We start from the raw sequence: 27,215 nt of genomic DNA, 5'->3' as shown, positions 1-27,215 counted from the left end.
CCCATGTTGACTCCCTAATAATTCCCTGTCTATCCAAGTGTTTGTAGATCTTATCTCTTGGTACACCTTCCAATGATTTACCTACTACTGATGTCAAGCTTACCAGCCTATAATTTGCCTGATTAGTTTTTGAGCCTTTTTTAAACAATGGAACAACATGAGCTATCCTCCAATCATCCGGCACCTCACTCGTGGATACTGACATTTTAAATATATCTGCCAGGTGCCCTGCAATTTCAACACTAGTCTCCTTCAAGGTTCGAGGGAATACCCTGACCGGTCTCGGGGATTTATCTACACTGATTTGCCTCACGACAGCAAGCACCTCCTCCCCTTTAATCTGTATAGGTTCCATGACCTCCCTACTTGTTTGCCTTATTTTCGTAGACTCCATGCCAGTTTCCTTAGTAAATACAGATGCAAAAAATCCATTTAATATCTCTGCCATTTCTTTTGGTTCCATACAAAGCCGACCACTCTGACCTTCAAGAGGACCAATTTTATCCCTTACTATCCTTTTGCCCTTAGTATATCTGTAGAAGCTCTGAAGAATGAGGGGAGATCTCATTGAGACATATAAGATGATGAATGGGATGGATAGGATAGAGGTGGAGAGGCTCTTCCCGCTCAGAAAGGACAGTAGGACTAGAGGGCACAGCCTCAGGATAAAGGGGGGGCAGTTTAGAACGGAGTTGAGGAGGAACTTCTTCACTCAAAGGGTGGTGAATCTCTGGAATTCTCTGCCTGTTGAAGTGATGGAGGCTGCCCCGCTAAATATTTTTAAGACGCGGGTTGATAGGTTTTTGATAGGCAAGGGGATTAAGGGTTATGGGGAGAGGGCGGAGATGTGGAACTGAGACAAGACAGATCAGCCATGATCTTATTCAATGGCGGGGCAGGCTTGAGGGGCTAGATGGCCTACTCCTGCTCCTATTTCTTATGTTCTTGACTGCCAAAGCAACCTCATATCTTTTAGCCCTCCTGATTTCCTCCTTAAGTAGTTTCTTGCACTTTTTATACTTCTCAAGCATCTTATTTGTTCCCTGTTGCCTGTACATGTCATACATCTCTCTCTTTATCAGATGTGCAATATCCCTTGAGAACCAAGGTTCCTTATTCTTATTCACTTTGCCTTTAATCCTGACAGGAACATACAAACTCTGCACTCGCAAAATTTCACCTTTGAAGACCTCCCATTTACCAATCACATCCTTGCCAGAGAACAGCCTGTCCCAATCCACGCTTTTTAGATTGTTTCTCATTTCTTCAAATTTGGCCTTTTTCTAGTTCAAAACCTCAAACCAAGGACCAGATCTATCTTTATCCATGATCAAGGTGAAACAAATGGCGTTATGATCACTGGAACCAATGTGTTCTCCTATACACACTTCCATCACTTGCCCTAACTCATTTCCTAATAGGAGATACAATATTGCATCCTCTCTAGTTGATACCTCCATATATTGATTCAGAAGATTTTCCTGAACATATTTTACAAACTCCACCCTGTCTAGACCTTTAACAGTATGGGAGTCCCAATCTATATGTGGAAAATTAAAATCCCTTAGTATCACAACTTTGTTTCCAGCAGTTGGCTGCTTTCTCTCTGCAGCTTTGCTCCTCCAATTCTCGCTGACTGTTGGGTGGCCAATAATACAACCCCATTAATGGGGTCATATCTTTCCTGTTTCTCAGCATCCATATGGCCTCGGTAGACAAGCCCTCTAACCTGTACTGCATGAGCACTGCTGCAACATTTTCCCTGACTAGCAATGCCACCGCTCCCACCCCCACCCCCTTCATCCCTCTGCCTCTATCACACCTGGAACATTGAGCTGCCAGTCCTGCCCCTCCTATAGCCAAGTTTCACTAATGGCTATAATGTCATAATTCCATGTGTTGATCCACGCCCTCAGCTCATCTGCCTTCCCCACAATATTCCTGGCATTGAAATAGACACACACTTCAGAAGATTATTACCACCACACACAACCCTTCTATTTGTGATTTTGCATTAACTATCATTTATTTTCACTCCCGCTCCACTATCTGCTTTTTCCAATCTGTTTCTGGATTCACGATCTCAAACTGTGTAATTTGATACAAGTAATTTAGCATTTATGGACATGTGTGCATTTTGGCCCCCAAAAATATCAGTGTTTATAATTGTGGCCTGAGCAACTTTAACCAAATTGCAGGACAATTTTAAACTTTGGGGAAAGTAGGGAGATGTCTCCTTCACGGTAGGAGAGACAAGGAGAGAAAAGGTCAGAGACAAATGACCACATTGAAAGGACGTATGTGAGTCATACAGAGCACAGGAGGAGAGAATCTATTTAGCTTATCCAGGGGTAATACTGCAGGAAATCAACCAGTTAATAAATAGTGTAACCAGCAGAGAACCCAAAGAATCCTGATCAGAACCCTACCTCATACTCCTCAGCAAATTTGTCATTTGAATTGCTGAAATAGTAACATCATTTAAGGTTGCATCTAATTTACAATGTAGTCAATTCTTCTAAGGAATGGAGATTCCAGTTAATTTCAGAAGAAGTTGGCCTTTTTACATTGCCATGCGTTGCTAATTTTGGGTGGCTTGATTTCTGTGTCTCATGGAGACTGTCTCCAGGTCTGGTGTCATCCTTCCAACATTTCCTGCAATTTAGTAACCGTTGTGATATGTTCCATTATCTTAATCTCTGGTAAGGAAAAGAAAATGTTTGAATGTTTAATGCTAATTTGAAGTTTATACCACCTTGGTAATGATTACCAACCAATTTTACTAATCACTCTCTCAAAATCTTTTCGTAGTTTTGAATACGTCTATTTAAACGTCCTTTTACTTATGCTGCTCTAGTCAAGATGACTTCCATTTTTCAAGTTTCATGAGCAGCTTGCTAACTGGTTTGAAACAGAGTGAGCCAAATTTGTTCTGTTATGCAAACTGTATTTGTGATACATGGCCACTCCTTAATGTACTTGCCCTCCACATAATATTCCTAATTTTGTACTGTCAGAAAATACTGATCGTTATGCACACATCTTAAAAAAAATTATGAAAATAGACAACAAGCAAAGCCTCATCACAGGTTGCTATAGCACATCATTTTATAGTGTGCATGTCTAACTATTAAAACCTATACACAACATGCTACCCTCAACCATCTCTCATCGTTGCCACCATTTTAATACTGCACATCTTAATTTTCATAATAAATGTCACATATAGTTTATGGAATGCTTTTTGGAAGTTAAGTTGCAGAGTACGTTGTATTTCTTTAGTCAGCATGCTCAGTAACCTCAAACGAATTTCATTAATCATGCATGCATTTTACAAATCTATATTGACTACTCCTAACCAGCTCATATCTTAGTGTTCACTGCCTCATTCTCCTTTATACTCCTTGCCATTGACAGACTAAGTGGACTAAAGTTGCTGTTCTTTTTTCTTCTTGAACACTTGGTTATGTCTGGGATCTCTTAGGATTGCCATGGTTAGTCAACAACTCCCATTATCGTTGTATCATTTGACTGTCACAGTGGTAGAAGGCAACCAGATGGACTTGTAGTTTCTCATCTAGCACTGCAGTATTATGTGCTCCACTGCAGGCAGTGCCATTTTGCATGTGATATTGATAAATGTGAAAGATTCCATTGCACTATTTGAAAAGTAGTTAGTGTACTCCTAAATTCCTGACCAACATCACCAAACTATATTATCTAGTAACTTGTCTCACTATGTGGCTATGGGTATCTGCATGGGTCCCAGTTATGCCTGTCTCTTTATGGATTATGTGGGGCATTCCCTGTTCCAGTCCTACTCCGGCAGCTTTCCACAATTTCTTTATTAGTACATTGATGACTATTTCGGTACCACTTCAAGCTCTTGTCTGGACCAAAACGTTATCAAGTCTGCTTCCAATTTCCATCCCTTTATCACCTTCGGATGGTCCATATCTTCTCTACCCTTCCTTGACTTCTGTCTCCATGTTTGGTGATAAACTGTCCATTAGTATCCATTACAAGTTCACCGATTCTCACAATTACCCTGACTACAGCTCTTCACACCCTACATCCTCTTAAGCACTCCATCATATTCTCAATTCCTTCACCTCTGCTGCACCTGTTCTGTTAATGCCACTTTCCAAATAATGTCTTCTTCCTCAATTGTGGTTTTCCACCCACAGGTTGACAGGACTGTCAACTGCATCCAACCCATCCCCTAGGCCACTGCTCTCACCCCCACTCCGTCCCAGAGCCAGGATAGGATCTCTCTTATCTTTTCATCCCACCAGTCTCTGCATTCAAAGGATCATCCTTTACATTTCTACCAACTCAACATGATGCCACTACTCAACACATCTAGCACCCGCCAAGCATTCCACGGGGTCTGTTCTCTCTGGGACATCCTGGTCTGCTCCTCCATCACACCCAGCACCTTCCCATGCAGTTGTAGAAGGTGCAACACCTGCCCCTTCCTCTCTGCTCACCTTCCCAGGTCATAAACACCCCTTTTCAGATGAAGCAATGCTTCATATGCACCCCTTCAAACCAGTCTACTGCATTTGCTGCTCTGGATGTGGTCTACATTGGAGAGACTAAACACAGACTGAGTGACTGCTTTGCCGAACACTCTTGGTCTGTCTGCAAGTAGGACCCAGATCTTCCTGTCACTTGCCACTTCAACACACCATCCTGCCCACATGTCTGTCCTTGGTCTTTTGCAATGTTCTAGCGAACTCCAATGCAAGCTGGAGGAACAGCACCTCATCTTCTGATTGGGCACATTACAGCCTCCTGGGCTGAAGATTTGAGTTCCAACAACTTCAGAGTATAAACCCTCTTCTCCACCATCACCCCATCTTCATTTATTTCATTTCATTTTGTTTCATCTCATTGATCCATTCATCATCCTCCTTCCTCCCTTCCATTTTTCGATTTCTCCGTTCTTGCTGCCCTTCTTGCCCCCTCCCCCATCACCACCTTCAGGCCACCAGCCACATTCCTCAGGCAGTCCTTTAACAATTTGTACTTCTGTTCTGCCACCTCATGGACATTTAAGCAACTTCTTAGCCTTCTGTATCCTTATGTATATTATTTTTGTCCCATCCACCCTCCTCCCCCCACCCTCATAAATCTCTGCTGATCTTCTTTGCTTTCAGCTCAGATGAATGGTCATGTAGACTTAACATTGGTTCTATTCTCTCTCCACAGATGCTTTCACATCAACTGAGCTTTTCCAACATTATCTGTTTTTGTTTGATTCCAGCATCCACAGTAATTTGCTTTTATTTTAATTCCTGGTTTGCTGTGTATGAGACTACTTCCATGTGTTTGGCTTCTAAGCCGTTGATAAGATCACCACTGCAGGACACGCGAAGAACCATTTGAATTGGCACTAGATTCAAACTAACATACAGAAATTAGAAATCTACATCACAGTCGTTGCTAGATCTTTGTGGCAGCTTTCGTTCAGGGGAGCGGTGAGACCATAAAATTAGATGTCCCAAGTCTGTATGCATCAATCTAACAACTGAATTATGACAGGCAGATATTAAGGATAACTACATAATTTGTGGTTGAGCTAAATTTTACAATGTATTTTAGGAATTATCACTTTTCTACAATGTCCCATTCACTGCAAAGGCTTGTGAACAGTTCTCTATGGGGAACGCCTGAAAAATAAGGGCTTGCTGATAAGGGATCCCTAAATCTACTTCCCAAAGAAAGTGAAGCTCTGCGAAGTAAAACTATGCTATCACAGCTAAAAATGTTGTTAAGCACATGAGAAATAATTTTCTTAAATCACCAGTAGTGGAAAATTATCTGGTGAAATTGAATGGAATTTTACACCTCAAGAGCTTGTACAGAATGATATAAAGATACCTGAATTGAGAAACTGTGTATTGTCAGCGCCATTCAAGAAATGTTGAATTCAATGTAAAATTAGATATGGGAAACAAAAATTAGGAATAAACTATCTGAAGGAAATTAATTTTCAGCGTCAGAGAAGTATTTGGCAGTAATACCTACCACTGTTAGAAATGTGCCACAATTTTCTCTGGCAAATTTGGTCCCTTGTGTAGGAGATACCCATAGCAGCTCCCTGCCATTTAGTGTATTTGAAAAGCAAGTGAGATGCTGTCATTCAACTTTTTGATGAGCAGAGCAACTCAGACATTGAGTTCCATGTTTAACTGTATATGGGGTTGACTGCAGGGCGACTATAGTGTTTGCAGTAACTATTGAGGTATTGCTGCGCAATGTGCTCTCTTTCCTTGACAACATGATGGGTAAGGTCAACTTTGATGGTGCAACTTCAGAACACTTGAGACCTGTAGTGGAGTCAGATAGGGTTTTGTTCTGGTTTATTCTTTGGCATATTCTTGTTGCTGTCATGCCTTCAGGTCATCTACTTGCATTCCAGAGCTGACAAAGCATTCAGCCTTAATTGCCTAAGATCCAAGACAAAGGTGTGTCAAGTCCTCCTCAGAACATTTTCTGTGCTGACAATGCCACACTAACAGTCCATAGTGAGGGATATTTTCAGTGACAAATGGACAAATGGACTGTCATGCTTATGAAGAGTTTGGCTTGACCATTCGTATCAGGGAGATAAATGTTATGATCTAGGATATGCTCTGTGCCATTAATCAGCAGTGATAATGTGACATTGGAGATATTGATAGTTTCACATATTTAATCTGCACAATCACCAGCAATCTATTATCTGATGTTGAAATTCACATATGCTTTGCAAAGGCTGCAGCTGTTACCTCCACATAAATAAAAGGGTGGACTTGACTGCGAACACCAAACTGAGTGTACCAAGCCTGCATTCTCAGTACACCTCTCTACAGTGGTGAGACTTGGACAACATGTGCTAAGCAGGAGAAAAGGCTGAGTAGATACCACCGTTGTAAAGAGGCAAGCAGAAATTAAAAGCCCAGCTCTTCCTCTGCAGCAAATGTAGCAGAGACTGTCTTGCCAGAGTGCTGTCCTAAGCCACACCAAGACATTGTCAATACACTGTTCGCCACCATGGTGCATACTGTCACCTTAGCGTTTTGGCTAAGCCCAAGATGAGGTGCAATGCATTATATTGTAAGCTTGGATCTTGTTTGGCTCTCTTGTGGGCACCATGGAATTTGAATTTGGAGCAACCAAGAAGATGGATTTGAATCTGCCCGGTCCACTCTGAGCTTTGGCTTTGTAACTTTAAAAATAGAATAAAAACGCAAACAAAAAAGTTGCTTGATTTCAAAGTAAAGGGTGAGCACTATATGTCTGTTATTTCTACTACCAGAATCCCACCTATTTTCAGTCTTTGTACTGTTGATGAGCTTAAGTTCTGCGCTTTGAAAGGTACGCAGACAAGTAAATGTAGGCTCTGACATTACAATTGCAGCTGCATGGAATCTGGTTACCTATCCCCAGGTAGATAAGGCTGGCCGTAGGTAACCAGTTGGACAGGCGAGTTCAACACAAACTTGTGTCAACTAACTCCACCTGTTGCTGAGAAACTTATCATAACCAACCCTTTATTGATGACATGTCCTCCCAGTGTTTTTTTTTGTATATATAACCGTGCTAAAGATCCAATTGCAATGAGAATTGATTGAAATCAAGCTGGGGCTACCGGGTCACCACATGGCACCAAAATGGGCGAAGAGTTTTCTGTTTAATCCTGCAGTCTCACTTCCCGCTCAGAGAGGAGACAGTGGGAGTAATGGGAGCAAGAGGAACAGTAATGCAGTGGCAGTAACAGGAGCAGTGGCACTAATGCATCAGTAACGGGAGCAGCAGGAGCAATATTGCAGTGGAAGCAGTGGCAGTAACGGGAGCAGTAAGAGCAATATTGCAGTGGAAGCAGTGGCAGTAACGGGAGAAGTAAGAGCAATATTGCAGTGGAAGCAGTGGCAGTAACGGGAACAGCAGGTGCAATATTGCAGTGGAAGCAGTGGCAGTAACGGGAGCAGTAAGAGCAATATTGCAGTGGAACCAGTGGCAGTAACGGGAGCAGCAGGAGCAATATTGCAGTGGAAGCAGTGGCAGTAACGGGAGCAGTAAGAGCAATATTGCAGTGGAACCAGTGGCAGTAACGGGAGCAGCAGGAGCAATATTGCAGTGGAAGCAGTGGCAGTAACGGGAGCAGCAGGAGCAATATTACAGTGGAAGCAGTGGCAGTAACGGGAGCAGCAGGAGCAATATTGCAGTGGAAGCAGTGGCAGTAACGCAATAGAAGCACCGTCAGCAATGGCGGCTGGAAAGAGCGCGGGGAGAGAGTGCGCGTCCCCGTTCCCATGGAGACGCTGCGTTTGGATTGTAGACGGAGAGCTCGAGACCAACTGCCACCCCGAGAGAGAGAGGAAATAGGATCAGCACACACCGGTAAGGAATATATACCATAGTCACCAACACACACCGGTAAGGAATATATACCATAGTCACCAACACACACCGGTAAGGAATATATACCATAGTCACCAACACACACCGGTAAGGAATATATACCATAGTCACCAACACACACCGGTAAGGAATATATACCATAGTCACCAACACACACCGGTAAGGAATATATACCATAGTCACCAACACACACCGGTAAGGAATATATACCATAGTCACCAACACACACCGGTAAGGAATATATACCATAGTCACCAACACACACCGGTAAGGAATATATACCATAGTCACCAACACGCACCGGTAAGGAATATATACCATAGTCACCAACACGCACCGGTAAGGAATATATACCATAGTCACCAACACGCACCGGTAAGGAATATATACCATAGTCACCAACACACACCGGTAAGGAATATATACCATAGTCACCAACACGCACCGGTAAGGAATATATACCATAGTCACCAACACACACCGGTAAGGAATATATACCATAGTCACCAACACAGACCGGTAAGGAATATATACCATAGTCACCAACACACACCGGTAAGGAATATATACCATAGTCACCAACACGCACCGGTAAGGAATATATACCATAGTCACCAACACGCACCGGTAAGGAATATATACCATAGTCACCAACACGCACCGGTAAGGAATATATACCATAGTCACCAACACACACCGGTAAGGAATATATACCATAGTCACCAACACACACCGGTAAGGAATAAGAACATAAGAACATAAGAAATAGGAGCAGGAGTAGGCCATCTAGCCCTTCGAGCCTGCCCCGCCATTCAGTAAGATCATTGCTGATCTGTTGTGGCTCAGTTCCACTTTCCCGCCCTCTCCCCATAACCCTTAATCCCCTCTCTTATCAAAAACCCATCAACCCGCTTCTTAAAAATATTTAGCGAGGCAGCCTCCACCACTTCAACGGGCAGAGAATTCCAGAGATTCACCACCCTTTGAGTGAAGAAGTTCCTCCTCAACTCCGTTCTAAACCGCCTCCCCTTTATCTTGAGGCTGTGCCCCCTAGTCCTACTGTCTTTTTTGAGCGGGAAGAGTCTCTCCACCTCTATCCTATCCATCCCATTCATCATCTTATACGTCTCAATGAGATCTCCCCTCATTCTTCTAAACTCTAGCGAGTACAAGCCTAGTTTATTCAGCCTCTCCTCATAGCTCAACCCCCTCAACTCCGGTATCAGCCTAGTAAACCTCCTCTGCACTCCCTCCAGGGCCAAAATATCTTTGCGCAGGTGCGGCGCCCAAAACTGCACACAGTACTCCAGCTGCGGCCTCACCAATGCCCTATACAGCTGCAGCAAGACCTCCCTACTTTTATATTCAATCCCCCTCGCTATGAAGGCCAGCATCCCATTTGCCTTCCTGACCACCTGCTGCACCTGCAAGCTGGGTTTTTGCGACTCATGCACAAGGACCCCGAGGTCCCTCTGCACCGTCACCTGCTGCAGTTTTTCGCCACGTAAGTAATAGTCCTTCCTACCATTCTTCCTACCAATGTGGACCACCTCACACTTGCCAACATTAAATTCCATTTGCCATTTCCTGGCCCATTCGAATATATACCATAGTCACCAACACACACCGGTAAGGAATATATACCATAGTCACCAACACACACCGGTAAGGAATATATACCATAGTCACCAACACAGACCGGTAAGGAATATATACCATAGTCACCAACACAGACCGGTAAGGAATACATACCATAGTCACCAACACAAACCGGTAAGGAATATATACCATAGTCACCAACACACACCGGTAAGGAATATATACCATAGTCACCAACACACACCGGTAAGGAATATATACCATAGTCACCAACACAGACCGGTAAGGAATATATACCATAGTCACCAACACGCACCGGTAAGGAATATATACCATAGTCACCAACACGCACCGGTAAGGAATATATACCATAGTCACCAACACACACCGGTAAGGAATATATGCCATAGTCACCAACACACACCAGTAAGGAATATATACCATAGTCACCAACACACACCGGTAAGGAATATATACCATAGTCACCAACACACACCGGTAAGGAATATATACCATAGTCACCAACACAGACCGGTAAGGAATATATACCATAGTCATCAACACACACCGGTAAGGAATATATACCATAGTCACCAACACAGACCGGTAAGGAATATATACCATAGTCATCACCACACACCGGTAAGGAATATATACCATAGTCATCAACACAGACCGGTAAGGAATATATACCATAGTCACCAACACACACCGGTAAGGAATATATACCATAGTCATCAACACAGACCGGTAAGGAATATATACCATAGTCACCAACACAGACCGGTAAGGAATATATACCATAGTCACCAACACACACCGGTAAGGAATATATACCATAGTCACCAACACACACCGGTAAGGAATATATACCATAGTCACCAACACACACCGGTAAGGAATATATACCATAGTCACCAACACACACCGGTAAGGAATATATACCATAGTCACCAACACAGACCGGTAAGGAATATATACCATAGTCATCACCACAGACCGGTAAGGAATACATACCATAGTCACCAACACAGACCGGTAAGGAATATATACCATAGTCACCAACACAGACCGGTAAGGAATACATACCATAGTCACCAACACACACCGGTAAGGAATATATACCATAGTCACCAACACACACCGGTAAGGAATATATACCATAGTCACCAACACACACCGGTAAGGAATATATACCATAGTCACCAACACACACCGGTAAGGAATATATACCATAGTCACCAACACAGACCGGTAAGGAATATATACCATAGTCACCAACACGCACCGGTAAGGAATATATACCATAGTCACCAACATGCACCGGTAAGGAATATATACCATAGTCACCAACACGCACCGGTAAGGAATATATACCATAGTCACCAACACGCACCGGTAAGGAATATATACCATAGTCACCAACACACACTGGGAAAGAATATATACCATAGTCACCAACACACACCGGTAAGGAATATATACCATAGTCACCAACACACACTGGGAAAGAATATATACACTCCACAACGGTAAAGAATATATACCATAGTCATCAATATGCACTGGTAAGGAATATGTACACTCCACAAAAGTAAGGGATACATCCCGTAGTCATCAATACATTTCCCAATGGTAAGGATTATATACCATAGTCACCAATACACACCAGTAAGGAAAGTATATTATAGCCATCAAAATAGTACAAAATGGTAAGGAAAAGTACCAACAGCGAAAATGAACTTACACACGATAAAGAACATAAGGCATAGTCAGGGATGAAGCTATTGTAAATGTCTTACAGATACTGTCATATGAGACTTCCCACATTCACGTCAGATACTTAACCATAATGGATCCCTCTAAAATAAAACTTCAAAGTTAGAATAAATACATGAACTAATCATATTGAAACTCCCACTTAGGCCTGTACAGAACCTTTTTGCTCTCTTTGTTCTCGTTGTGTCTACAGATGAATTTCTAAAATATACAATTGATGAACTGAATTTATAGTAGAAGATCTAAAAATAGGGGTAGAGAAGGGAAGCCCTCTCCCAGTGAAATTGACATCTCAAGTGGGGTTGTCTGGCCGTGCTCAGCCCAAGGCCGGAAATTCCCACCTGAAGCCAATGGGCCTTTGCATGGACTGCCCCTGCCCGCTACAATTCCCATGGTGGGCAGGACGGGAAAATTCTGCTCCTCCTCTGTATCAGAGGGCTTAAAGTTTTAAAGTTTACTTATTAGTCACAAGTAGGCTTACATTTACACTGCAATGAAGTTACTGTGAAAATCCCCAAGTCCCCACAATCTGGTGCTGGTTCAGATACACTGAGGGAGAATTTAGCATAGCCAATTCACCTAACCAACACAACTTTGGAGTGTAGGAGGAAACTGGAGCACCCAGAAGAAACCTACGCAAACACAGGGAGAATGTGCAAACTCCACACAGATAGTTACCCAAGCTGGGAATCGAACCCAGGTCCCTGGCACATGAGGCAGCAGTACTAACCACTGTGCCATCATGCCGTCCCAAACTTCAAAGGGGTATGCTCACACTGTAGCTTCTGATACAGAGAAAGAGAAATCTCTGTTGCAGAGTGGAGTACTACAGTGATTTAAAGACCTGTCAGGTGACTACTGGGCATGGAGATTAAAGTGACCAGACCACTTCAAATTTGTACAGCTGACAGCAGGAATGAAGATGTTAATGGCAGAACTGCCTGAAATCAGCATAAAGTCTGAGAACACCAGGTTTTAGTCCAACCGATTTATGCTGGCACATCCACATCATGAAATCAGCATGACAGGGGTGATCTTGAGATAGGCCAGGGCTAGTAGGGGCAGTCCAGCCACTAGACCCCCATTGTGGGAAAGTGGCAAGGCCAACCCCTCACCTCCAGCCCGAGCCCACCTACTTCAGGACCCTTGAAGGCCCTTTCTCTGCAGCCAGCCAGTGTCAAAGGGGCAAATGGCCATTGGACCTACCTCCTTGACCCCCATAGTGGTTGTGAGTGCCAGGGTATGGGGTACAGCAGGCCAGGTCTATGGTGGTGATGACTGGTGCATTTCTCACTGGAGAGGCTATTGAATGGCAGGGGGTGGGGGCAGTGACTGTCAATTATGATACCATTAGTGGGTTTGTATATTAATTGGTTGTTGCCCCCTCTAGGCAGGAACTCAATTGGGGACAGTGGGGGTGGGTCGGATAAATCTTGAAAGCGCTCACAGCCAGTGGGAATCCCGTTTTTAGCCCTGACACCCAATTCAGCAGGCAATCCGGATTCCCACCGTCAGCGAATGGGGCTGGTGAATCCTTCCTGAGATGCTTTAAGTCCTGACTTGATGAATTCCCAATTATTGATTAGCCTATTTTGTTAGCAATATCTAATAATTCAGCATTTATCTACCACCTTGGTGTTGACAAATTTCTTAATTCTCTGATTGTTAAAAATCAAGAGATACCAGGAAGTCTGCGAAGACACCAAAAAAACTGATGAAGAAGTAATGTCTGTACTGATTGTTAGGACTGGTAACAAAGAAATATCATTTTTAAATTGGGATAAGATTTCTGGAACAGGTCTAGTGGAATGTGTGTTCTTTAATTTATTGTAACAGTACTTGAACTGAAATTGTACTGATTCTAATAGTAAATCTCAACATTTTCGATGTTCTGTATGTTTTGACAACTGTGCTGTAAAATATCTTTCAAAGTCAGCCAATTCATGTTAACTCAGACCATGTTTCAGAGAGATTAAAGGAATACATGTGCTTAAAACATGGAAATCCAATCTAGATCACAAGGGGATTTGTTGTAAGATTACCAAGTCATGTGCTGTTTCAGGACATTAGGGACTGAATTTTCACTTTGAGGAAAGGAAACAGGAGTCAGGACTGATTCTGTGTTCTGAGTGGAGACAGCCACTCTTTGGGATTTTTACCGAGGCAGAGCCTTCATTGGCATGAAGACAGCTTCTCTGTCAAATTAAGAGAAGCAGGTGGGCTCTTGAAACTGAAAGGCCTGTTAGAGGCATAAAAGAATAAGCAACTGAGAGACCACTTCAACATGAAGGTGCCAGTATTTAAAAATACATCAAATGAAAAACAGAAAGGCAACCATTGTGACAAGTGGTTGTGCAGGGCAAGGAGAGTTATTGGGGTTGGGGCAGGGAGTTCTCTACAGGGTAGCAGACAGGGAAGGCCTGTAGGCCTGCTTGAAATTCTAGCACACTGGCTTGTACCTAGGTGCATGCCTCCGGACAGTTTAACTGCACCCACTCTCCCCAGCTTTGTGTTGGAAACTGGAGGTTAACTGAAATATGCCAGTTAGCGTTCTTTGAACATTGTTAACAAGGTTTTTAATGAACATAAATTTCTGCCCAGCTCATAGGGGAAAGCAGCCCTTCTCGGCCCCAAGTTCACCTTCCTTAAAATGACCAACATCAGAACCATGGCAAGTGAATTGACAATAGTATTTTTGGATCCTGTCTGCCTCCGTTCCTGATCTTGGTGAAAAATTTTCCCTGGGAGGCAACTTCCCTTAAAAAAAACAGGCAACCACATCCTAAGGAAGGACTGAGAGCTATAAACATAACTAGCCAACTTGAATTTGTATCTGACTAATTTTGCGATATATACAACTTAACACAAATATAGAAGTTTGGTTAAAGTGTTGAAACTTTTGTATTGCTCCTCCACCTACCTATACTTTGCCTTAGTCAAACAGGGAAATTGAGCATGTTTCACAGACTACTGTAAAAATCTGAGGTAAGTTCCAAAATATATTTGGCTAAACTTATAGAGCAAAGTTCTCCAAAAATTAATATCCGTATTTTGTTTTCCAGGGCTACTTGCAAGAGACAGATGTCTGCCTCTAGCCAATATAGTGATTGTGGTAAGTCTTTTTCTGTTTTTCCAAACATGTTAAATTAGCACACACAATTGATTTCTTGATACACCCTGCCTTTTTAAAAATTTGTTTGCTTTGAATCTATGATAAGATGGAATGATCCAAAGGTTTATATCAATTATAGAGTACTTGAGCACTGCTATGCATGTGCTGGAATTGATGATGGCTCTAAACTGAACTAAATTATGTGTGATGGTTGAAAAATCTAATTTCAACAAAAAGTTTCTTTATGGCTGAATTTTCTTTTTATTTTTGAAATGGCATCTTGTATCAAAGGTTTGCAGGTTGTTTGGTCCTGATATATTATGTATCAAGTTTCCATTTTTGGCCCCCTCCCAATTCTCATCCACACATTGATAATGGGTGAAAGTTTCTAAGTCTATTCAATATAAGAACATAAGAACACAATAGCCAAAAATTGAAGCAGTGCTTTGTGTTCTTGTCTTTTGGATTTCTGATGTTAATAATAATCCATACTTTAAGCTTGGAAAGATGACAACTATTTATATTTAATATTTGCCATTATGTCTTGTACCCAAGAAAGGTTGGTTTGAACTGTTACATATTGCATGATTCTCCAGTGCAGCTATAAAACGTGACTCTCTGAATACATACACATAACAGTTTGTTCCTAGCTCTTTACAGACATTTCCAATAATACAACAATAGACAGGGTTTTTGTATTAAATTTGGAAGCTATATTTTTCTGAAAATTAATTAACCAATTTACATAAAATGTACTTTTTACACATGGGTTTTGCTGACAAGGCTGACATTTTGATGTCACATTTAACTTTTTATTGTTATACATGGGATACATGGAGAGCTGTACCTTTTGGGTTGGAGCTGACAGACTGTGCTTGCATGCATTTAGAAACATAGCAACACTGCAGTGCAGAAGGAGACCATTCAGCTATCGAGTTTGCACCGACAACAATCCACCCAGGCCCTATCCCCACTTAGTTACCCTAGTAATCCCTCTACTCTATCATATCCCAGGACGCTAAGGGTTAATTTAGCATGTCCAATCAACCTAACCTGCACATCTTTGGACCGTGGGAGGAAACAGAGCACCATGAGGAAACCCACACAGATATGGGGAGAATGTGCAAACGCCACGTAGACAGTGACCCAAGTCAGGAGTCCGTCGAGCTGTGAGGCAGCAGTACTACCCACTTGCCACTGTGCTACCCCTCTTCCTTTGTTCCTGCTCCACTGCACTTTCACTGAGAATTTTTAATTATTTACTTCAAGTTTTAATACCTGGCTCCCTTTTGATTCACTGAGGTCTTTTCTAATAATATCTGGAGGACATGAACCAAAGAGACCCCAAGATTGATGTTCCCTCTTGAGCTGTTTGATACCAGTTTGATTGGCAGTTGTTGTGCAGCTGGCTAATTTGTTGTCCCTGGATTAGGCTGGGAAAAATCTGTTGGGATGCCACAATTATTGTCCAGTGACACTCTTCAAGACAGCACTAGATCGATGACAGAATCAAATCTGGCTGTGATTTCCCCTCCCCTAGAAACCTACTGACACTCCTGCTTACACATGAATTGTAGCTATGTGGTTATAATTTGAAACTGTTTCTCGGGAAGGAGTGGAAGGAAGTGAAAAATTGCCAAGAAATGACAACAAAAAATTGAAAATGTGTCTTTCTTTTATTGCAATGTCTCTTTCATTTTTCAATTTAAACTTGTCTGGGAATGGTTCTACTGGGGTAAACTCCAGAAGTAATTTTTTTACTTATAATGAAATTAATTATTTGAGCCAAACTAATAATTAGTGTGACTAGACCACACTTTCACACCATTTCTCCACTAGCATTTGAAAAGTCAAATTGGCCCAAGCATCCAACAAAGTAATTTTTTGGCAGAAAATGCAGTTATAAGATCATAAGAACATAACAAATAGGAGCAGGAGTAGGCCACCTAGCCCTTCGAGCCTGCCCCGCCATTCAGTAAGATCATGGATGATCTTGAAGTGGTTCAGTTCCACTTACCTGCCTGCTCCCCATAACCCTTAATTCCCTTATTGATCAGAAATCTATCTACCTGTGACTTAAACATATTCAATGAGGTAGCCTCCACCGCTTCAATGGGCAGAGAATTCCAGAGATTCACTACCCTCTGAGAGAAGAAGTTCCTCCTCAACTCTGTTCTAAAGTGACTCCCCCTTATTTTGAGGCCGTGTCCTTGTTTCCTTTCTAGGTGGAAAAAGTCTCTCTGCCTCTGCCCTATCTAGCCCCTTCATTATCTTTTATGTCTCTGTAAGATCACCCCTCAGCCTTCTAAACTTCAACGAGTACAGGCCCAATCTACTCAATCTCCCTTCATAAGCTAACCCCCTCATCTCCGGAATCAACCTGGTGAACCTTCTCTGCAGCCCCTCTAAGGCCAACATATCCTTTCGCAAATTTAGGGGACCAAAATTGCACACAGTACTCCAATTGCAGCGTCACCAGTACCCCGTACAATTGCAGCAAGACCTCCCTGCTTTTATATTCCATCCCCCTTGGGATAAAGCCCAATATTCCATTTGCCTTCTTGATCACCTGCTGCACCTGCAAACTGACTTTTTGCGATTTGTGCGCAATGACACCTAGGTCCCTCTGCACAGTAGCATGTTGTGATTTATCATCATTTAAATAATAGTCAATTTTACTATTATTCCTTCCAAAGTGGATAACTTCACACTTGCCAATATTATACTCCATCTGCCAGATCCTCGCCCACTCACTCAGCCTATCCATGTCTCTCTGCAGACTTTCCACGTCCTCCACGCAATTCGCTTTCCCACTCATCTTTATGTCATCAGCAAACTTTGTTACCCTACACTCGGTCCCCTCCTCCAGATCGTCTGTCTGTATGGTAAACAGTTGAGGCCCCAGCACTGAACCCTGCGGCACGCCACTTGTCACCAACTGCCAACCAGAAAAGCACCCATTTATTCCAACTCTCTGCTTCCTGTTAGATAGCCAATCCTCAATCCACACTAACACTTTACCCCCAACTCTGTATACCATAATCTTCTGCAACAACCTTTTGTGAGGCACCTTATCGAACGCCTTCTGGAAATCTAAAAACACGGGTTCCCCTCTGTCAACTGCACTCGTTATATCTTCATAAAGATCCAGTAAGTTCGTCAAACACGACTTTCCCTTCATGAATCCATGCTGCGTCTGCTTGATCGAACCACTCTTTTCCAGGTGTCCTGCTATTTCCTCTTTAATGATGAATTCCAGCATTTTCCCAACTACGGACGTTAAACTAACTGGCCTGTAGTTACCTGCCTTTTGTCTACTTCCTTTTTTAAACAGTGGTGTCACATTAGCTGTTTTCCAATCAGCCAGCACTTCACCAGAGTCCAGCGAATTTTGATAAATTACTACTAACGCATCTGCTATTACTTCTGCCATTTCTTTCAGTACCCTGGGATGCATTCCATCCGGGCCCGGGGACTTGTCAACCATTAGTTCCATTAGCCTACCAAGCACTACCTCTTTAGTAATAGTAATCATTGTAAGGACCTCACCCCCTACAGTCCCATGACCGTCAATTTTTGGTAAGCTATTTGTGTCCTCTACTGTGAAGACCAACACAAAAAACTTGTCTAAGCCTCGGCCATTTCCTCGTTTCCCACCACTAAATCCCCCCTCTCGTCTTCTGAGGATCCAACGTTCACTTTAGCCACTCTTTTCCTTTATATATATTTGTTAAAACTTTTACTATCAGCTTTTATGTTTTGCGGTGGTTTAGTTTCATAATCTATCTTTCCTTTCTTAGTTGTTCTTTGTTGTTTTTTAAAGCTTTTCCAATCTTCTAATTCCCCACTAGTTTTGGTCACTCTGTACACATCAGTTTTTAATTTAATACTCTCCTTTATCTCCTTAGTTACCCACGGCTGGTTATCCCTTTTCTTACATTCCTTCTTTATCACCAGAATATATTTTTGCTGAGTATTGGGAAAAATCTCCTTAAAAATCCTCCATTGTTCTTCAGCAGTCCTACCAACTAGTCTGCGCTCCCAGTCTACATTAGCCAATTCCGCCCTCGTCCTATCGTACCCCCCTCTGTTCAAGCAGAGGACACTGGTTTGGGACCCTACTTTCTCACCCTCCACCTGTATTAGAAATTCAACCATAATGTGATCACTCATCCCAAGAGAGATCACTCATCCCATCCTCACAAGAAGATCTTTAATTCTACCTGTCTCATTACACAGGACCAGATCCAAGATAACTTGCTCCCTCGTTGGTTCAAGGTTCATGTACGATGAAATGATCCATCTTGTTGATACAGCTGATACGATCCTTCCCTGTCCATTCTCACGTAATGGATATGACAAATTGCTTTAAAAAATTCAATAATTGGATGTGGATGCCTCTGACAAGACCAGCATTTATTGCCCCTTTCTGATTGCCCTTCAGAAAATAGTGGTGGGCTGCCTTCTTGAACAGCTACAGTCTATAGTATTGTGAAGGCATTTCCAGCATCCTGCTAGAGTAGGCAGTTTTAGGATTCTGGCCCAGTGATACATTTCCAGGGCAGAATGATGTGTTACTTGGAGGGGAACCTTCAGGTGGTGATGTTCTCATGCACCAGCTATCTTTGTCCTTCTAGATGGTAGAAGTTGTAGGAGTGTTTGGTGCTGACGAAAGAGCTTTGATAAATTGCTGCAACATATCTTGTGGATGGTACACACTGAAGCCACACTGCATAGTGTTGGGAGTCATTGTTTAAATTTTGGATGGGATATCAATCAATGGCACTGATTAATTGTTCCGGATGGTGTGTTCGAATATTGTTTAAGCTGCCTTCATCCAGGGAAGATTATTCTATCGCACTTGTTTGGCCATGTAGCTGACTATTGGAATCAGGAGGTGAGTCACTTCACCCTCCTCTTGTAGTTGTAGTATTCATTTGGCTGGTCCAGTTCAGTTTGTGGTCAACAGTGGCTCCTGGATATTTGGGATTTTTGATGCTAATTATGCCATTGAATATCAAGGGGAGGAGGTAGTTAAACTCTGCTTTGCTGGGCATGGTTATTGCCTTATATGATATAAACGTTCCATGCTACTTATCAGCTCAAGTTGGGTGCTGTCCAGATCTTGTTGCATGTGGACACAGACTTCATTATCTGAGGACTTCAGAGTGGAAGTCAACATTGCACAGTCATTGGTGAACATTTTTGACCTTATAATGAGGGAAGATCATTGATGAAGCGGTAAAGATGATTGAACCTAATACAATGCCTTAAGGAACTCCTGCAATGATACTCTGGGGCTAAATGATTGGTTCTTAATTAATACAATCATTCTTTGTGCTAGGTATGACTCCAACCAATTGATTCCCCCTTTTTCCCATCAGTTTTCCTTTTGAACCCCTTGGTTTTTTAGAGGGTTCCTTAATACTGCACCTGGTCAAATGCTATCTTGATATCAAGGGAATTCAATCTCATCTTGAAAATCAATTCATTTTCCTTGTTTGGACCAAGGTTATAATGAGGTCGAGAGCCTATGACAATGTTGAGTTGCTATTCAGGCTTTAAACTTGCAGATTGTTTCTACATTTAGAAAGATAATAAAAATCCTGATTTATAAATTGACCTTATACACAGTACAGCCCTTCCATATGACCTAGTAAGCCAGTCAGTCATATCAAACCAATATAAATAATACCAAAAATGTAAAAATGTTTAGCTGCTTGTTCCAGCTAGTGAGTCCTATTGTGAATATTCTTAAAAATTTGAGGAAAAGATTGATGAAATGCACAGTGAAATTATCAGAGGGTCAATTGATTAATTGATCATTGCTTCTCCCTTATGCAGATGTCTTGCAGTATAACGTTGAAGAGTTCACCAGAATTATTTACTTTTATATGTATTTGTCATGCACTCCAGCAAAATCCATCCATTGTTTACAGAATGTATGGTAATCACTACTTCAATGGGCATGGTACTAAGCAACCTCAGGAAAGACTCCTGTAAATAACTCTATGTTCACCACCATTTCTTTTTTGATTTAGTATAACAGTAGTATAACTCACTGTGAGAAAATATCCTCATTATGTCAAGTATTGGCAGTGCTGTACATTTTAGAGGTTTTGAAGTATAAAACCCTTTAACTTAAGTTCCAAATTCTTAACTTATGGCAATGTGATCTTTAATTGTACCTGATTTAATAAAGTATGAATAATTTGTATTCATGAATCAAGTAGAATTTATTAAGCAAGATGTAATATACACTCCACAAAAATTAGCAATGACTAACAAGATTCGAGGATTTTGCCTCTAAAATAATGGTGGGGACTCATTGATCTCCGTTTGCTGATGGCCATAATCCCGATGGTCCGCTGAATCGATGTCAGGGCTAAAAACAGGATCCCCGCTGGAATTCACCTGACCTGCCCCCCGAGTCCAGATCGGATTCCCGCTGGATCAGGTGGCAAGCTGATTAATATGCAAACCTGCTAATTGTAATACAGTTAGCAGGTTTGAAATCCTATTTACTTGCTATCACCAGCCTCTCTAGTGGGAAATGCACCAGGTGAGCTTTGGCATTGGTCATCACCAACATGGATCTGGCATGCTGGACCCCAAGGGTCCAGGGGAACACCACGAAGGAGGCCACACGAGCCAGAGTTACACATCCCGGTTGACTGAACCACTACCATCTACAATCTCTGTCACTTCCCTAAAGTTCTACCCTTCCTGACTAACAATTGTCCAGATGAAAGTGTCCCAATAAACACTCAGAAATGATCTGGCAGGTCAGTGGGATATCCTGAAAAAGTCAGGAGTCAGCCATTTTGTGACACTGAGGAGCACCAAGCTTTCTTCACAGTGAGTCTTAGTACTGTTCTACCTTGCGAGCAGACCCGCTGACACCGTCAACCCAGACCAGTCATCCTGGTGTGATGTAATAGTGACCCTTGGACTGGGGAAGGGGGAGCATACATCTTGGGACAGGGGAGAGGTTTGGGAGGAATAGAGGAAGGCCAGGGTAGGGAGAAATGGGGGAAGACAAGGGTTTGGAGGGGAGAGGAAAGATCAGAGTTGGGAAAATATCCTGAAGCAAGGAAGGTTTTTTGGGTAAGGGGCTGGTGGGGTGCGAGGATTGTGAGGGAAAGATTTAGCAGCAGGACATGATTGCCCTAGGTGGTGAATCTGGAAACTGTGAGTGCCTCCCCGCTTCTGTGGCCCTGTAACTCCCTGGCCAATGCATGTCCACCATCCTCTGGGTCCTCCTCTGCCATTTCCAGGTTCTCATCCTCGTCCTCCTCGTCGGAGATCGCCTGTCCCTCCACCTCCTCATCCATCACTCTGTTGCCCCACTGCTGGGCAAGATGGTATAGTGCACAACGATCTTTGAGGCCTTCTGGGGATTATATTGAAGAGCCCTGCCAGAGCGGTCCAAATACAGAACTGCATATTTAGAAGGCATGCCCTGCTTGATGATGCTCCTGCTGGCAGACTGGTCCTCATTGTAACAGGTTTCTGCCTTGGTCTAGGGCCTTCACACAGGTGTCATTAGCCACAACCTCAGTGGATAATCCTTGTCGTCCACCAGCCAGTCCCTGAGTTGAGGCTGAAACTCAAAAACACCAAGTTCCCAGGATGTTGCCATCATGCATGTTCCCAAGATAGTGTGCACAGTCGTGCATGATATTCAACTGGTGGTCAAACACCAGCTGTATGTTTAGGGAGTGGAAGTGTTAATTAAGGGCCTTCTGTTATGATTTGGTGCTTTAAGGGTGACATGTGTGCCATTGATTGCCCACTAGACCTGGGGCATCCTGGCAATGGTACTGAATCCTGCAGCCAGGGCATCCGGTTGGCTTGGTGCAAATTGAATGAAATGTATTCCACTTCCCAAGCATTCAGGGCATCTGCGACCTGGTGGATGCAGTGAGGCATCCTGCACAGGCCCTCGCTCGAGCTCTGGAAATATTCAGTGGTGAAAATGTTCAGGGCAGCCACTGGGAGGGGAGTGTCTCCTCTTGGTGCCAGGTGATCAATAACCTGGCATAGGTGTCACACTATCTCTTTTTGAAGGTGTAGTTTTCTGCAGTACATGTTCTCCAGCAGCTCCTCAAAGACCAGGATCTACAGGATCTTTTATAGATTTAGGGTCTACAGTCCCAATGTCTTATTTCCGCCTCCTTGGCCTAATGGTCGGCCAGCACCTGAGCCTCAGTGGCAATCCTGTGATCTTCCGTGGCTGGCTCCTGTGATGCTGGATCATTCCTGGGCTGGCCTAGGGGCTGTTGCCATTTTCTACATGCCTTAGTGCCAGTCAACAATAATAATAATCAAAATCAAAATTCCAAATCAAAATTTTGAAAATCAAAAATTCAAATCAAAATTCCAAATCAAAATTCACCTTCTACCTGTGAGGGCATGGAAAAGGGAGAGAGAGAGAGAGCAATAAAGAGAGACAGTCAGCAATGTTATCTATCTTTTTACGGCAGTGTTTTCCCTTGTCCTGTCTGGTGCAGTGGTTGGAGGCTGACCAACCTGAGCATTCCCCCCCAGGCAGCAATTCTTTACAGTAGCTGCTGTCTCCACCAGCGAGCTTGCATGGTGAGGCTGATGCCCCATGTCCCCTCATCTTGTTTCATAGCCTCATGTACTTATCATTTATCCCATCACAATGCCTGAAAGTGCTGGACATTTGGTTGCCCCATGGCCCTGCCTGTAACTACCTTTAACCTTGACCCTTGACTTGGTCTTCCCCTGGGGAATTGCAGTCTCCTCAACAATGAGGGACGATGCCAAGAGGATGAATGATAGGATGAAGGAAAGAGGACACATCTTGGTCTCACAGGTGAGAAAGGTTGCCTGCTGAAACCTCCTGGGTGAGCATCACTGAACCTTATCTGAAGCAGTTTCAGTGACTGCCTAGATGCGGTGATCAGTTGCACGACATGGAAATTAGTAGTACTTTATTCCTTCAACAACCCTGACCCCTTCCAGGAATTACAGAAAACATTACAGCTCTCAGCCATCAGGGTGTTGATGGGCCACCCCTTGGCTTGTAATGTCTCAGTTCTCGTAATCTCTCCCTCTCATATGACAAGCATGAGGGCTCGATGCTTGGTTTCATGAGCATTACTGTGTCCCTTTCCCAGTGTCTCCTGAGGGATCTGTGGGGCCGGGGTTGGGTGGTTTTGGGGTAGTCCTTGATGAGGTACCCTTGTGAACTCTTGTATGGCTGTGGCAGGTGAATGTGTGGACTGGGTGTTTATTCTTTGCAGCCAAGCATCTCCTCATGAAGAGGCTGCAATCATGCCACAGATTGAAGGATTTCTTTGGCAAGAGATTTGAATCTATAATGGAAGCTGAGCTGCAGTATCCCAAATGTGAGTTCTTTTAGAAAGCTTGGTTGAGATTCAGCAAGGTTCTGAAAGAGTTAATGATAGCTAGTGGGATATGGAGGAGACTAGAAGGAGCAGCTGCTAGGCAGGGGTAGAGAGCCACATCCTTCATGAGGCATCCCCTGACTGTCTCAGCGATGTGGCTTTTTACGTAATATGGGCTACTTGGCAGCACATTGTTCACCTGCCATTGGGACATTTGATTCCATGTGCAGTAACTTTTCCGAATTCCCTCTCTCATCTGATATTGGACTGTCATGAGGGGAGTTCCATGAGTTGCTCCAAGTGTCTACGCTAATGTAGGTTTTCAAGGGAGACCTTGGGTCACCGAACTTACTGTGCATAGGATCAGTTAAGGGAGAGCTGCTCTGAGTTCAGGGTTTCTTTGAGGCTAAGATTAGATCAGACTGTGAGTACAGAATTGGTACAAGTTTACAGGGGTGCAGATAGTCTTGATGTATATAGGTTTATATCGAGCTTATAACTGTGAGCTGAAAGAGGATACAGAGAGGTGTACCATTTTAACTACTATTGAAACTAACATAGATGGGGTACCTGCCAAACCTCAGAAACTGAATGAATGTGGTCTGCCAAGGCTTCTCCATTACAGGGATGGGGGACTTCCCCCTGCAACAGCCTCGAAACATCACTCCCCTTTAACTCAACCCCTCCTTCCCCCCACTTGCCTCAGTTGAAATGCAGAACTCCCCCAGCAGTTTTTAAATGTTCACTTATATCCTTGTTTGCCCTCAGATATCTGCCAGGTCCCTGCTTTTGAAAAGCAACACCAAATGACGCCTGCATGCCTTCTGGCAAAGAGGCGGGATGCATGGCAGGAGGACGCTGCATGGGCTGACTGGCCTGCTAATGACATTGAAACAAGGGATTTTGAATAATTATTGGGTTACTGCTGCTCTGGGCAGGAACCCAGATTGAAGTTGCTGGCGTAGATTGGGCAAATCCTGATTGCCTTGACAGTTGTCGGGAATCCTGATTTTTACCCAACGTCCCAATTTATGGAGTATCGGGATTCCTGCAGGCCACCTCATGAGGCTGAAGAATCCTGCCCAATGTCAAGAAATAAATTACTTTTATTAAAATCCAGATTTCTGCCCTACAGGTATGATTAATCAATGAGGCATTTAGTAGGGGGCAATACGTTGAATGGTTAGCATCACTAATAGTAGTCTACACTGCTTAAAGTTATGGGAGATGCATTATAGCTAGCAGGTGCTGGGTGGGAGTGGTTGTCGAAGAGAATCGGATATGTGAAAGGATAAGGAATGATACCACAAGGGCTTCAAGGTTTTCAGATGCTGCACAGGAGCTTTGATGGAAGAAGTGGGAAAGAGGAGAGATGGCATAGAGGGAAGCCTTGCAGTGTACAATTTAAATGTGTTTACATACACAAATACTAATGCAAAGTAATTAATTGCATATTGAATGCTTTGAAATTCTTATCAAGATGCAATAATATGCAAAAACTGAGAATTTTCTATCTTTCCCTGTTCCACCATCATAACCTCAGCAGAAATTTGATAAAAACCCTGATTACAGGCGTAAATGGAATTTCTACCGTCACTATGGTGATGGAAGAGAGAAATCCTGAAGAAATTCACCCACAAGATATTTATTTGCTTTTTCAGGTTAAATATAAACTATTTCTAGTCAGTGGGTGGAAATTGTGGAATGTTACAATGGGTACATGGTACCATCACAGTAAAATGGGTGAGAACTTTATTTAATGGTTAAAGGAAGCCAGAGATTTTATAGTAATTTCTAATTGCGTTGCTTCCTGGGGGATAGGTAAATGGAAATTTCAAGTTGGCATGCATAGGTTATGAAGAGTTTAAAGTGACAACTTCAAAATAAGTTTCTAATTTATTGGGCGTGAGTTAATTTTGCAAGGCAAGCTGCAGTAGTTGATTCTTATTCAGTGACCATGTTTTTTACTGGGTGTTTTCACTATTGTCTAGTAGTTGGGTTAATATTTACTGATAGACATCAGAATATGAAATATAGAAATTTAGAATGCCAGGATGCTATAGCATACAACCTTATCCAATAATACAAATGTAATTTGAACAGAAGATTTTGTAATGAAATTCCAATATGATTAGTTTCATTTTAAATAGAGACATGGATTTATATTTTTCTGAATGATCAGAAGTACATTGGTAAAACAGGTGAGAAAATGGTAACAGGTTGTTACTGCCAGATTTACTACTATTCAGCCTGTTTAGAATCATTTAAAACATCTTAATTGTGCAAAGTCTGTCAAAGCAGAATAATCTTTAGGAGTTGCTATGGAATTGGAAGGCAACAGCTCAGAATAACTGATAAAGAAATATCATTCTCACACTTTCAAATATTGAAAAATGTCAAAAATTCAAACTTCCTGGGCTGTGAATGTGCTTAAATCATTCTAAAATATATTTTACACCTTCAACACATGCATTTTCTGCAAAGTTGCCCAAATTCATCACTGTGATCTTATTGCTTTTCAACCATCAATTTGCTAGTTTAATCAACATTTAATTTTAAATAAAAAGAGAAAATATTGAAAATACTCAGCAGGTCAGACAGCATCTGTGAAGAGAGAAAGTCAGTGGGGGAGACAGGTTTAGTGCATGCATGACGTGTGAAAACCTGAGCTTCCTGAGACCATGTCAGGATCCCAACATCATACCACCTCTTCCAGTTTTCACCCTGGCCAGTTTGGAGGTGAGTAGGAAATCCCAGTATTTAAAAATTCAAATAAACAATTAAATTCTGTTTCAGCCGAGGATTTGAGGCAGTGAGTGGATTTATTTCCTGAGATGTAGGCAATTTAGGGAGTTGGGGGCCAAACTAAAGAGTAGGACCTCCAGGGTGGCACTCTCTGGGTTATTGCCCAGTACCAGCAGGGCAAAGAATGACGA

General features: G+C 42.6%; 1 protein-coding gene across 2 annotated transcripts in view; it reads left to right on the top strand.

Moving 5' to 3' along the window:
* Positions 1-13,896: 13,896 nt before the first annotated feature.
* The window catches only part of LOC145360418 (uncharacterized protein C7orf57-like), a 101,800-nt gene continuing 88,481 nt past the window's right edge, over positions 13,897-27,215 (top strand). For both annotated transcript variants that reach the window (XM_080215622.1, XM_080215630.1), the window contains exons 1-2: positions 13,897-14,080; positions 14,853-14,902. In XM_080215622.1, coding sequence (XP_080071748.1) covers positions 14,872-14,902 — 31 coding nt within the window. In that variant the 5' untranslated portion in view covers positions 13,897-14,080; positions 14,853-14,871. The remainder of the gene's footprint in view (positions 14,081-14,852; positions 14,903-27,215) is intronic.

This window comes from Carcharhinus amblyrhynchos, chromosome 2, assembly GCF_965287045.1.
Source record: "Carcharhinus amblyrhynchos chromosome 2, sCarAmb.v2.hapA, whole genome shotgun sequence".
Lineage (NCBI taxonomy): Eukaryota > Metazoa > Chordata > Chondrichthyes > Carcharhiniformes > Carcharhinidae > Carcharhinus > Carcharhinus amblyrhynchos.
This window is presented reverse-complemented; position numbering and strand designations above follow the sequence as displayed.